Below are 14,826 nucleotides of genomic sequence, written 5' to 3' on the forward strand. Positions count from 1 at the left end.
ATTATGCATCTCGGGTGGTGTCCTTTCGCGCTGGAAAGTTTCTAGCGAGTGGCAAGCGGGCGAAGGACACGCGCCGACTGTTGCAAGCCAGCGGGATTTTCGAAATCCGCGAATTAGAACGTGGAGCAGCGGATTGCGAGAATCGCCTGAATATCGCCGATTGGAAGTTCGCGTATTTGGAAGGATCGAAGGTTGTGACGAGCGATCGCTTCGAACGAACGTAGAAACGTAGATGGATTGGGAGGATTTGCGAAAGTTCGAAAGGGCCTGGAAGATTTATTGGTAAGGATTTCGCCAGTGTACTTCTGTACGCGTAAGATACTATTGGCATTCTAACATCTAAGAAGCAAGATCCTTTCAGCCAGTAACTCTACTGCGTTAACAAAAATAACCTCCGTGGTTCGAAAATTCGTGACGTACGATCAAAGTCGGAGCGAGACAAAGGACTAACAAAAACTATCCCCCGATAAGATCCGAGAGGATCAAGCTTGAAGAACTCGTCGACTAGTTTCGACGAATCTTCGTTGAATTGCAGCTGGATGTAGGAGTTTAAGTAAATTCGCGCGATCGGTTCAGCGAACTTCGGTGGAAGAAGCGCGCGCGCTCGCGTCGATAAGGGTCCAAGCTCGCGGAGCGATAAGAGCCCCGACACGGTTCGAGGTTGTTCACCTTGGCGGTGCTGGCGTGTACGTTCTCTCTCGGGAGGGAAGGGGAGGGACGGGCGACAAAGATAGCTGGGCGCGCGCTCCGCGGGTCCGCACGCAGCGTGAACTGCAAGAGCCACGAGAAATAAAGAGGCGAAAGAAAAAGAGGAGATCCGCGAGAGAGAGATTAGAGGAAGAGGGGAGGATCGTACACTCTTATCGGGCTTCTCGTCGGTTTGGCTTGTGGCGTAGGTACGTTGCGAGATTAGAACGACCCCGAGAGCAGCTCAGAGAGTCGACGAACCGGCCCCTGATTGGGCGATGTCGAGTCAACGCTCCTCTAGCCACCAGGAGGGAAGAGAGGACGGCAGAGAGAGAGAGAGAGAGAGAGAGAGAGAGAGAGAGAGAGAGAGAGAGTGACCGGGAGAGGTAGGGAAGAGGGGTAATCGTGGACTAGGAGAGGACACAGCGCATCAATCGAGGTCACTGGGGACCAGGAGGAGGCCAGGCCATTGCCCGTGTGTCTTGCTTTTGAGGTTAGCTAGTCGTCAGCACGAGCGCAATTAAAAAATGCCCGATGGAGTTCGCGCGGCTGTCGGTGGTGTCGAAACGAGCTTTTTCCTTCCCTTCTCTGCGTTAGTTTCGAGGGGAGTAGCTTATCCGGCGGGAAATCTTCGCGCTTTCGTACATGTGTACTTCGCCCAAACTGTTCACCGACTGCTCCCGATTCGCTAACCCTGAATCACCGATGGAACATCGTGCTTTCACGAATGTGAACCTATTTGTTTGCCCTATATTTGGTGGATATGGAGAATTATGAGAAGATTGAAGGAAACTGATCGATAGGAACGGTGCGAGAGGATCCGGTGCTGGTGATTGAACGAATGAGAAGTCGAGTCAGGGATTTTGTCATTTTGAGATTAAGAATGGGTGTATTGGACGAACGACTTCCAGATTTTGAGCTCTTACACGTAACACAGAGGATTGTCGGTTTATTTTGTATCAGTCGTCTACACGTTTGCAATAAAATTTATGTTTTTGCTAAATTTTCTATTTATTCAGATAAAATTTCGTTTATACGAACGAAAATGGATTTACCGATTGGAATACGACTCACGTGAACTTCAATTACACAAACTACTTGTTCCCCGAAATTTAACTCAAGACTCCGAATCTCCAAAATATTTGTCTGACGAAAAGACCCACTACAGGTCGTGTATCTATCGAAACCACCCCTGACAAAACCATCGAAATTGACCAGAGGAAGTCATTGGACGGAGCCGATCGTTCGCTATCAAAATCCGCGAGCGATTTCCGCGATTCTAGCCGATTGAAAATGGTGAATTGAAATCACGTTCTCCTCGAACGGTCGTTTTAGGCGACAGGTCGCGCGAAATCCCTTGCGGAAATTCGGAATTCAACGAGCGGAACAGCCTCGATCGGGAGGCGAAGCCGGGTGAGCCAACGGCTCTCGACCCACCTCGTAGTTACGCTCGTTGAGGCAGGTCAGTGCTCCGAAGCGGCGGATGCAGCGGCTCGGAGGAATAGAGAAACGGTGAAAGCATTCCAACATGGCCGCTCCGGCGAGAGTGATCACGGTCCAGCAGCACGGCTAATGTACTTTCTCCGCGGGACGAGAGTCGAGATCTCGAGGAAAAGAAATCGAGAGAGAGAGAGAGAGAGAGAGAGAGAGAAAGAGAAAAGAGGGGGAGGTGGGAGGGGGAAGAGACAGACTGGCGAGTAGGTAGCCCATACGTAATTCACTATCGTCGGGTTACGTAACGGAGCTTACGAAGAGAATTCTCAGCCGGTTGAACGGACCTGTGTGCGCGTACGATGTGCGTGTGACGTAAGTACGTGTATTGTACGTACTTGCGCTCGTCACAGTTCCTTCTGTCTCCTTCTGCCATGCACGAATCGCACACTCACGCAATTCACCGTGGACACGGGAGGCGATACGTGTGTTACACGCAGAAACGGATGTAGGTGAAATTACACAGGTTTCGGCGAGTAGGTTAGTTGGCGCAGGAGAAAAAAAAAAGAAAGAAAAAGTAATAGAGGTCGAGAGGGGGAGGGTGAAAAATTCTATTAGACGATACGTGTATTGGCAGACATTGCGTGTCAGACGATATATTATACATGGTACGCTCCGTTATATGGTCACCCTTTATCTACGAAGGTTGTTTGCGCGCGCGTCGATGGAAGGATACACCGTTATTCAACGGATTACGTAAAGTATCTGAATAGTTTTACGTCATCGTGTAGAGAAGAATCTGGCCGTGTCACGCGTCGACTACAATGGCGTTATTAAAGCTAAAACATCCTGATTTTCTTCTTCACCGAATGAATCGACCACCGATAAATTAACTCTCCCTCGGAACACGGCAGAAATATTGCTTTATTAAACAATTCCGTTAATTAACAGCGCTCCGAATTTAATTCTTCGTCCATTCCTCGAACTCGACTCCCGCTGGAGAGACTGAAAAATTAAAAAAAGACCGAGAGGGAAAAGCGAAAAAGGAAACAAAGTTCTAAAATAGAAACCGGGAGATTTGGAGGGAGGTCGCGAGGAACAAAAGGTGGGCGAACGCTCTTATGAACGGCTCGCGGTGTGTAACTGTATATACACACACACACACACACACACACACACATATATGTGAGAAGCATATCGGTCTCTTTTACGCGAGCAGAACAAGAGGGTAGGCCGAGTGTGTTGGTGACCTTCGATGATAGCCGTGGGTGGGGAGGTTGGTCGAGTAGCTAAACTACGCTCGGTGGAGAAGGGAAGGTACCGAGAGAGTCGAAGAGAGAGAAGAGAAAGAGAGAGAGAGAGAGAGAGAGAGAGAGAGAGCTCGAGAAGGATCGAGAGAAACAGAGGAGAACGGGTCGGTAGGGAGACCCAGTTCGAGTTTGTTGAACCGGCCCGCCGGCGATTGGCCACACGAGTCGCGGAGTTCACTCTACTTGCCGAACGGAGGTAGGAGAAGGCGAGAGGAGGCAGTGGGGCGAGAGGTGGCAGGCCGCTCGGTTAATTTCATCTTGCCCCAGTTACGGGCCAGGCAGGGTGAACGAACTAGCCTCGCGCCAAGGCCCCACCGACCTACTTTCCTGTTCTACGGACCGTCGTGAGGGAAAGAGAGACCGACTCACTCTCTGTGCCTCTCTGTACAACACCGCGGCGAGTTCACGACGAGTTCAGGCCAAACAGAGAGAGACGAACTCTCGAGCTGCGAGAACGAGAGGATACGTGGAAGCGCTCGAACGGGACAGAAACAGAGAGAAGAAGAGAGAAAAAGCGAGAGGGTGAGAAAAGGAGGGAGAGAAAAAGACAGACAGAGAGAGAACGAACGCGTGCGTGTGTATATCACAGAGAGGGGGAGGGCAGTGAACACTACATAGGGTGGGAGCCCCACTAGAGAGGCTCACTATCTAGGCTAGAACCACGAGCAAAAAGAAGAGAGGGAAGATCGAGTCACGCAGGTGGAAGAGAGACAACGAAAACGAGAAACAGAGAGGGGGAGAGAGAGAGAGAGAGAGAGAGAGAGAGAGAGAGAGAGAGCGAGAAATTGCCAGAGCGCCGAGTGGAAGGCCGCCGACCGAGGGCAACGAACTAGCCTCGTCCCGGGCCCCGCGACCTACATTCCAACCCCGCTGGAAAGTGAAACCGCCTCTTTCTCTATTCCTTCCTACCTGAATCGTAATCTACGCTAGGTTAAGAATGTTTTTACCAGCCTGTCCTCTCCGTGACAGATGGACATGGCCCTCCGTCAGATACACACACGCGACCCTATGATCGATTCGAAATCGAACGGTCGCGTACGAGAGCGGGAAAATACCTACTCTCCCTTTCGTTTCGATTCACTCCGTTTCATTTCATATCGCGTGCATCGGGATGAAACTTTCTTTTTTTCCTTCATCCGTCGTTCGACGAACGAGAAACTTCTGGACGAGAGCTCACGCGCGCTCGAGGATGGAGATGCTCAAAACTCAGTTACTCACCGGCTAAAACACGTCCCAATAGATTCTCGCTATCCTGGGGCGCACCACGATAACAGACCTGGGCCGATTGCTCCTTGTCGTTGTCCAACGGCTCGCTAGACGGTGAAAGAATGTCACCGGACGGCTGTTGTTCCTCGGCAGCACCGCCACGAGGCTTGAACTCTTGCACGGTCATTTCTCGTCACGACGGTCCGCCGCGATTCGTTACACTCTCTTCTTCAATTTCTTCCCCCCTGTTTCTTTTCCTTTCTCTTTCCTCTACGATCGTAAACTCGACGTACAAGCTGCACGATCTCATCAACGAAAATCTCGTTCCGCAATAGTCCTACCAACGACGTCACGTGCGAGCAAGCCTGTGGATGGCATAACAGGAATTTTTTTTCCACCGCGGACCCACGTTCAAATCGAACCGCGCGAAAACGTCGAGAACGTTGCTGCTTCTTTCATTCTCTCACTCTCTCTGTCTCTGTCTCTGTCTCTGTCTCTGTCTCTGCCGTGATTGACCACGAGACACCGGGCGGGAAAACTCGCGAGTTTGTTTTGGAGTCAGTTCTGTCCACGCTCGCGCGAGTAACAATCCCTTCCCCCTCGGGAATTCCGGTTTTTCTCCAGTTTCCCCGAACGGCACACTTTCCCCCCTCGCGCGCGCAACGACACGACTACCGCGAAACCGATAAAAGTGGCTGTTGCTTTTCCTATGGCGACCGCGTGGCCCCTCGCGGTAACTGCAAATCGAAGCTTGCACGTTATTAGTTGATGTGTTGTGTGTGGCGTGCGATGCGGTGCGCGAGTGAGTTCGTCGCGGCGCGGCGTGCCGCGGCTTCGCGGCGCCTGCGCCGTCCACCGCCGATTCACATTCGCGTAGCGGTCCGCGCTGGCGCCCCGCTTGAAATTCGTTCGCTTCGCTCGTAATTTATTTATTTGCCACGTTTTGATACACAGCCGCGTCGTAATCGCGTTGTCTGAGACAATATTTACTCGAGTCTAACGTGAAATTTCTACTCGATATGTGTGTGTGTGACAAATCATGTTCTCTGAATAAAAAAAGTTATCGTACAAACTACTCTCTGACCTTTATTTTATGCGTGTGAGTTTCAATAATTTTATGAACTTGTCGACAACTGTCGCTTCACATTGACGACGCGCGAATCTAGTTAGATTTTTATAATTCAAAGGGACGCGTCGCGCGACTACGGTTATACGTGCATGCATAAAGGTGGGGTTATTTGCGAATCAATTTAAATATTCAGTTCGAAGTCACGTCCGATAGATTTGAAATTGGAGTAGCATGTGCCCGAGGAAGTTACGCTCGAGCAACACGTCATTCTATTTACTCCACCGAGCGGAGAATCCTCGTTAATCGACCCTCGGCCCCGGTGCGGATTTCGTTTCGCGAGGAAACGACGGGGGAAAAGAGGGAGAGAAATTTTCGGTGTGACAACGACAATGAGACAAGCTTATCGGTATTGAGCGACGATGGTATCCTCGAGGCACGATCGGCTCGTTCCTATGGCCAATTGGCACGGTTGACCCGTCATTAGGATCAAGGATTTTTATCGGCAGTGCGAAGAGGCTCGGCCTAGCCTTTATTATGCGTGCACGCGTGCACACGAAGAAACCGCGTCGTAAAATCACAGGCTATAACCGCACGGAGAGAACAAAAGTAAATTTGTAGTCAAGGATCACCATGAAATCCGCGGTCCTATTTTACACGGTTTCAACCTCGCGCCAAATATACCTACTCAGGCTAACATGAAATTTCACGTTCCAACGACAAATGGCGAACATTAGGGTCATGATTAAGGCTTCGCATGTATAGCCTCTCGTCCAATAAAAGCTACGGATATTTACCATCGCGAAACAAAATTAGGTATATCATCCGTTCAATTGTACGTCAACTCTCCATCGTCGTAACAAGGAACCATTTTGATTGTTCTATATTACGTTAATGATCGACACACTGCAAAGACACATCGATATAGCGCTGACAATAAAATTTTATAAATTAGCGCAGTTGGACGTTGGTCTAAAATATAAACTCGTTTTGGTAATACGAAAAGAATATCGTAATAACGAAACATTTCATTCTTTCACCCTTCAACGATCCTACGATGAAACATTTTCTTTCCTTCGTCCATTTCCTTGGATCCATCTTTGACCACGTTATTAATATTCGTTCGGACGGAGATTCGTTCAATTTTGTGCGGCCGCGGGAAGTTAAAAGACATTCGAGCATACGCCCCTGATCGGCGTGTGATACAGAATCGGAGAATATAGCGCGTTCCTCTGACATGCTGTGTTGACTCACTAACACTCGGAGAGTGAAAGCTGTTTAACCCCGTGTGACAGGCACGTACACTGGTATGTACACAGTATCAAACGTAGCAACGTCCGTGTGGACGTGCCTTCGCACACACAGTTCCATCGAACACGTGGCTCACGTCTACGGCAAGTAGAAGTTAGATCACAGGTGAGAGGGAACACGTACCTAACCAAGCCTTCCTAATTCGGCTCCCACCTAGATCGGGACTAACCTGCCTCAATCGTAGCCCAATACACCGTTGCCTCTGCTTCTATTATCTAACGTCATCGTGCCTCTTGTTGAATTTCGAGTTGCGTCTTACGGTGACAAACGACGCGTTGTTTTCTCTCTTCCAAATCTTTTTTCCCCAGCTACGTCTGCTCAGAGCGTGCTCTTGCGCAACAATTTATCAAGTACCGAGTTACCAGTAAAATCGGCAAGCAGATTTTATAACTGAACCGCAAGTTCACCGCGTCGTGCTAATCAATTACGTAATTTGCGATTTGTGAAATTGAGCTTCTGTTCTGTTACTAAATTTGTTCTTTTATTGGAGGTGGTAACCTGTATTTTATTTTCTGACCTGTTCAATTCTATTGATAGTATCGGTTCAGTTGTGCAAGAAGCGAGGATGGGATAATTAATCGAACATCGCGTGGCAAATCGTTTTCTTTCACTTTCGACGGAATTTGATGTAGACAAGGACAGTTGATTAGTAGAAGTACGAGTAGTAGACAAGAGCACTCGGAGGAGTTATCAGGAGAACAGTTCGTTATCAAAAGCGAGACTCGCACAAGTGATCGGTGATGCGTTTATTTGAATATCAAAGGTCAGCACGTGTCAACGATTATCGGAGAATCTTTAGATTATTCTGTGTTTCTTTCCTTTGTTTGATTTCTTTTTTTTTCTCGTTTTATGAAATTTATAATTCCCCGTAATTGATCACCTTTTGCTATTCATTTTGATTCGATTCTCGCCTCTTTGTTTCTTTGTATCTTACTGTGTCGTCGTGCCGTCATTCGCCAATACTCGACGAGATTCGAGATTCTTCAATTAACTGATTTAAATAATCTTTGTAACTGAAATGACTCGCTTTTTACAAATTTTTTTTGTTACATATTGTATTGTGTGATCTTGGCGTAAAGGCGAGTTAATTCCGAGTAATAAGTAGCAGGGATGATAATGTCGCGTTTCGAGCAACGCCTCTTGTTAATTGCATTCTTGTCGATTCACTAAAATTAGAGTCTGCCTCCTTGTTGCAACAGTTTCTTCAATTCCCCCTGTTCTTTTTCCCCTCCCCCCCGGAATGAATTTCGCCCCGATCAAGTGCCACTAACAGTTAGATCTAAATTGATGCAAACTGGGCGCAGTCCAAGTCTAACCTGCCCTAACTACGGGCCTTGAATAAACGGTTAGTGTGACGAACTGGTGCCTGGTCTAACGGGAACAATTCTGGCGCCACTTGGATTCCTTTCTGAATCGAACCTCCACTCTCGCTTTCGTTTCGCTCAGGTTTCCTCATCTTGCTTTTCATTAAATTTCAATCAATCTGCAGTTATAAAACTGGACTGTTTCATTTGAATTCTGCACATATATGTAGAAAGAGAGAGGGAGAGAGAGAGAGAGAGAGAGAGAGAGAGAGAGTTGAAGATGTTAACTGGCACGGAGGTCGACGATGAGTCGTTCTAGATTTCCGGTGACGCCATAGTGGTCTCCGGTGACGACACACGATGTCGCAATTGATTAGAATGTTTACATTGGATAAACACAGTCGTATTTGCGAAATTTAAGATATTTTTAGTCTTAAAGCGGTAATATTAAAATAGAAAGGCTCGAACAATCTTCTTTTCTGAACGACGGATACATTATCGTTGAAAGTACCGAGAATCCTACTTTTTTATCACATTTCTTGAAAATATTCGTGCCCTTTCTAATCACTAGATTGTAATCTCATCACAATCATAGTTGTAAGAAGGTTTACAACGACTCGCAATTGTTCTTTTACACTCGTTCTCCTTTCAAACGATAAAACACGTGAATAATTATACTAACTTGCAAGTTACAAGTGTAAATATTAATCCTTCGCCAAGAACGAAGTTCTTGCGCCGTTCTGAAATAATTTCTGTGAAAAACTGAATCAGAAATGGACTTGTTTATGTTATGCAGTTTCTGAATTTAAACACGTCTTATCGGACGATTGGTAGTAGATTAATTTTTATTGAAATAGGACAAGAGTCAGCGGGAGGTTAATTGCTTTTACTCGAAGACTTGAGCGAAGTGATTCGTGCAATTTTATCGGGCGACTTCTCTCCGCGTCTAGATCATGGTCATCGTGTAAATCCGTTAAACGGTTCGAATTGGACATATTACTATAGACTGTCAGACATACGACGTGGCTATTCTAAATATAATCGAAGCTCGACCTACCCTAACTGCGGCTCGTGACCATAGAGACACGCCATGATTGAGCTCAAACGTTCAAGGAGATTAGTTTCCAACCGCGACTACAGAGCCCCCTGTGTTCCACGTCGCTTTGAGCTTCGATTCTATGATACTTGATTCTTGAAAACGTATTATAGAAAATGCTCGTGAACAATAGCCACTTTCGATCAATCTGATTTCAATAGAAAATGGGGATGCTCAGTTCGTAGAGAAATGTTTTATTTACATTAATAAAAAAATTTATTTGTCACAGCCTTAATTTATTAACTCTGATACGTGTAGTATAGTACTCTATTATAACGAGGTATTTTTTTATTTATTTCTAAAAGACGAGACGTTCCTCGTCATTTATAGTTTCCTAACGTGAAACGGAATAAATGATTGATAAATCAATGAAATCGTCTTAGCCATATTTTCTAAGTAGAGTGAGTGCATAATGAAATGTTATTGGTAGTTTTCTGCCCTGAAATATCTTGCAAACTTTCAGTGATGATTAAATCCGGCAGAAAGCATCTAATACCTTGAACATTATCAACTATCATTAATACGAAATCGTAATATTACAATAATAATATATTATAATAATACAGAAACTTAATTCGCGAGGAACTTCTGCAAGTTTCATAACGCTACAAATAAAATTCTCCGTCAAGTTCGCGCTAAAAACTGAGGAGAAGTAAAAAGTGAGAATGTCGATAAAGGTAAAGAACATCGATATGCTTGTCTCCGAGCGTTCGTTTCGCGTTCAGAGCGGCGAGAATCGAACCACTGCTACCTTGAATCCCCTTTGTGCGAGCAACGGTGAAGATTTATCACTAGCTGGAATCCCGACGGCGGACCGTGTAATCGACCTAGCCGTGTCTACCTGGAACACCTGTTAGAGCTAATCTCCTCGTTCGACGAGGAGTTTGATTGCAACGAAAGAGGGAAAAAAAGAAGAAGAGAGTCATAAGATTTCGTTGGCAAACAGAAGAGGAGGAGGAGGAGGAGAGAGAAGTTCTCCTCAGTGAAAGAAATTTTCTAGCAAAGTTAACACCTCGACTTCTCCAGTCGTTTGTAAACTTCGTTCTAGATCTTCGTTCTGTCATCGGACGGAAATAAAAGGGAAGAAAACGCAACCCGGTTTCTTTTTTTTTTTTTTTTTTTTTTTTTTTTTGCTTTTTCTTCTTTTTTCTTTGGTTTCGTTACCTTTTTCTGTTAATCTACGCACAGTCACACGTATGTATTAATCTCCAGAACCAACGGTGCAGTCGGTGTAACCATGTATCCGGGAACGGATACGCGAGAACAGCGAGAAACTGGAAAAAACACGGAGACAGGAAGACGGATTTTTCATTCTTTTTTTTTTTTTTTTATGTATATATACATATATATATGTAGCATATATATATATTTTCTTCATTTTTTTTTTTTTTTTTTTTTTTTTCGGAGACACTATTCTCCAATCACGNAAAAAAAAAGGAAAAAAAACCCCCCCCGTTTTTTTTTTTTTTTTTTTTTTTTTTTGTTCGTAGGAAATAAATAGGAATAAATCGCGATAATTTATATATTACAAACTTATTTATAATATATTATGTATTACAATGTCGATAAAGGTAAAGAACACCAGTATTGTAATACATTATGTATTATAAACGATAGACCGTCGATAAGTGTTTGATAGGATTTTGGAAAGTTCATATTCAAGTGGAAGACGAGAATGGAGATGAATAATCCTCGAAAGCAGAAGATACTGTGGAGAAACAGAGGGGGGATAATTGAAAGATATTAATGATGGAATTTCACGCGATAAGATAGCGTATAGATGAATCGATACGATAATGAGTGCTGAATCAACCTTCCTCAATGTCCGATTGTTGATTGCCCCGTCTTCTTGCGCACGTTGACATGTTCGATTGATGTAACGTGTAATATTAATGACCAAGATTATTTTACTTAGATTTATCTAGTACGATTTTCATTCCATCAATACTTCGCTTTTAGGTCAGCGGAGAGATGATGAAATAAAAATTTGCTTCTGGAGAACAGTTTTTTCGTGTACCAATATTTTTAAATATTAAACATCCACACTTTCTTTGAGAACTAAATATAATATCAATTTCAAAATTTCGTCCCGTATTTTTTATTTATTCTTTGTCTTTTGTAAAGATTTGTTTCTGTTCGCTCGCTACGATCTATATCTTTACATTTAATGAACTTTCAATTTCAGATATATACGTTTAACTTGTACCGATAGAAATAAATTTCTGTTTGCAGCTTTAAAAACAGAATGAAGAATTACTTGAATCAATGTATAATATTATTAATTTCAAATTTAAAAAAAAAGGGAGTAATGGCTCTCTAGCGATCCGCTCACTGTTTAAAAGAACGTGTGCAACTTTGTCTATTTAAAATAAAAATTATCCTAGGTAGAACAAATCTGTAAAACGCTCGATGAAGGTTGAAATAATAGCGAGGTTGTCTAAAGTGATTTTCACAGTTTGGCTAGAGTCGCCAAGCCGGACTTTTCGAGGATGGGCAAATTTTCCACACCCACCAGGGGAGTAATTCACTCATAGTCATCAGGTAGAAAATTTACGAACAGCGACAAGAGTCGAACGGTTACGGGGTTGCGGCCAAAACTTCATTTCTGCGGTTTTTGCACTGTGACGCACCGTGCAACATAAATTTCGAGACTAACGGTGGTCACGTTACGCACCTGTAAATCACCCGAAAGATTTTCGTCGCTCCACACCGGAACAGATTCGATCTCCGCTGAGAAAACGGACATATATTCTTCTCCACGGCTTAAACGGAGAATTTTCAAGGATTCTCGCCATTTTTTGTGCTCGTTTCTTTTAGGGTCACAGGCTGTGACGTTTCTTTTGTAAGTAAGAAAAAAGAAGAACGGAATGGTATGTAATTATTTTACATCTATAGAATTATGACGATTATAATGATTTCAGTATTGTCAGCTTTAGTATTGGCCATGATGACATAATTACAATATGTTAGTACTTTCTACGTGCGATTAGAAGGGAAAATTTTATTGAAATAAAGGTACAACATAACATTTCCAAAAATATTTTGAAAATACGATGGCAATTTTCGATAAAAAATTTTCTCCAATTTATTAATTACTCATTTACTTACTTTAACAGACCAATACAGTTTAACCAAGAATATACAAAGTTTTTAGAATTCTCGTTATAAATTTTGAACGACCACATTCGGCCTTTGAAAATTTGATAAATTAACAAGAAAAGAGGAAAAAATATATCCATCAATACATTGTCGACTCTCCTTCAGCCATCAATTACCTTACTTAGAAGAATCTGTAGTTTTGAAAGTAAAAAGATCCAATTGCCCACGGAAGCTATGTAAGCGCACGTGTACACGCACACGAGTTGCCCACGTATCTATCGTTGCGGTGAGGAGAGGGAGGGACAATTTTATTGCATTCTGATGCAGGCCTACTTGCACCGAGACAATAGTCCCAGGCAGATATGCAACCGGCCACGACAGATATGTCGGTGCAACATACTCGTAAACTCGCGTGGGACTTCGTCTTCTCCTCGGTTGCGACAGCTACCTACCGGTCGAGGGAATTTTTGACGAGCAGGTTGCTTGCGCTTTCGATTCCCGCCGGTTCCGCTGTATGGGAATACAAAAAAAAAAAAAAAAGAAAAAGAAGAAGAAGAAGAAGAAGAAGAAGAAGAAATAGAGTTGCAACTGCGTTCGTGTCGAAACCTGAACGTCTTCAAATCCCATGCCAGCCGGTATAAAGATGGCAAAGGAGAAAAGGTATTATTAACACTAGAATTATCGACGACTAACGCATAAAATTTCCATCAGTAAAAGAAACAGAAAATCTTTATAATACAATAAGGTACACAAACTTTTATTCATATACTTTACGAATCTCCAAAGATACATCATTTTATATCTATAAAATATTCAAACGGTCATTTTGACCATTTTCGTGGTTCTAGTGTTAACAAGTACGATGATTGGTAGGATTAAATATCGTAAAATGAAATGGTTCGTGATCCATGAAAATTTGAAACCAGTTTTATAAAAAATAAATAATGAAATATAAAAGGCGATTATGTAACAATCTAAGAAATAAATATTCAACTTTATTTCTAACCACCATCTCCTACAAAATCGTACTCCCCAGTCCAAAAAAAAAAAGAAAAAAAAAAGAAGTCTATCCACAAATATCCCCAAGCGCGGTAAAACGCGTGACTAACGCCGAACGGGAAGCCAGCGAAGAATTTAGAAACCGAACAGCGACCCACTGGGTCGTTGTTGCGCCAAGGAGAATTAAGACGGTCGCTAAAAATCGTACGGTGCCGGTTGGAACCAGTTGCGCGGCTATTCATCCTGGTTTTGCATCAGCACGGTTCATTTATCAAGCCCTGTATCCAAATTAACCAGCGTCTAGCAGCGACAATGGCTGCCGCGCGGTTGCTATCGTGATACCGCATCGGACCACCCGGGGCCAACGCGAGGCTTTTCGCCCGCGAAAACAACGACAATCGTATCTGCGTACAGTCGAGCCACCGCGAACAAACCATAAAATTGCCCGGTCCGCATAAATCCGCGGATCGATCGGCCGATAAAGCCGTGGCTGGGCCTGGCAATCACCCGGTGAAAACGCGTGCCTCTTACGACAGGCCCCGGTGAACGAGACGCCCAGGGGTGAAGGAACTTTATCTGACTGTCTCGACTATCCGCACGGTAGCGTAACGCCGCTGAGAACCGCGTTTCCGCGTTTCTGCCCCTCCTTTCGCGCTCTCTTGCGAGATCGGTTGCCAGACTCGTGAACGATCGTGAGATCTGTCGGGCGAATTGATACTTTTTTTTTTTTTTTTTTTTCGGTGGGAGACAGTTGCGGAAATTTGTAGAACTACTGGTTCGGGGATTGCGAGGAGGTGAAGAGTCGGGAAGTTCTCTGCAGGGGAATTAGAAAAAGTTGGAAAATATAGAAAACGATCATAGTAATCATAAATAATTAAAATAATCAAAATAATAATCAAAATAATCGTAAATAATTAAGTCAAGGTGAAAATTTCATTAGACAGATAGTTTATGTATATTATATGACACACGATATATATAAAGTGTAGAACTGTAAATGAAATACATTTCGTGTTGAATTAATTAATTAATTGGTAATAATCTATTACTGAAATTAAATTTCGAAACCCCTCACGAATATCGAAGTATTCCAAGCGACTTCTCGTGGTCATTAAATATCGAACGTGGAGACCGTTATGTTCCAACGAAATGGCAAAGTGCAAGGAACTTCACCCGTTAGAAGGTGATCTCTCGAATAGTTTATTCCCAACGAATAGAAATAGCACGCGCTAAATGGAATTTACGATTCCCAGGTGACACGTTGGAAATTCTCAATTTTCACGCGAGATGAAGCTCCATTTAGACATGAAAATTCGC

The 14,826-nt window shown here is 43.9% G+C and overlaps 1 protein-coding gene and 1 long non-coding RNA gene across 2 annotated transcripts; one reads left to right on the top strand and one right to left on the bottom strand.

Annotated features, from left to right (window-relative positions):
• Positions 1 to 4,633: 4,633 nt before the first annotated feature.
• Positions 4,634 to 5,469, bottom strand: LOC122529715. Its single transcript, XM_043656100.1, has one exon. It carries the CDS (start codon positions 4,819 to 4,821, stop codon positions 4,639 to 4,641), a length of 183 nt encoding a protein of 60 aa, XP_043512035.1. The 5' UTR covers positions 4,822 to 5,469; the 3' UTR covers positions 4,634 to 4,638.
• Positions 5,470 to 11,544: 6,075 nt separating this feature from the next.
• On the top strand, positions 11,545 to 13,430 carry LOC122529716. The gene is made up of 3 exons (XR_006306848.1): positions 11,545 to 12,253; positions 12,333 to 12,426; positions 12,528 to 13,430. It is a non-coding gene; the product is annotated as an uncharacterized LOC122529716 (long non-coding RNA).
• The last annotated feature ends 1,396 nt before the right edge of the window (positions 13,431 to 14,826 follow it).

Source organism: Frieseomelitta varia, unplaced genomic scaffold, assembly GCF_011392965.1.
Source record: "Frieseomelitta varia isolate USP_RPSP 00005682 unplaced genomic scaffold, Fvar_1.2 scaffold_304, whole genome shotgun sequence".
In the NCBI taxonomy this organism is placed as follows: domain Eukaryota; kingdom Metazoa; phylum Arthropoda; class Insecta; order Hymenoptera; family Apidae; genus Frieseomelitta; species Frieseomelitta varia.

Coding starts and splice junctions, on each gene's coding strand:
- LOC122529715 (XM_043656100.1), bottom strand. CDS start 4,821: ATGACCGTGCAAGAGTTCAAGCCTCGTGGCGGTGCTGCCGAGGAACAA.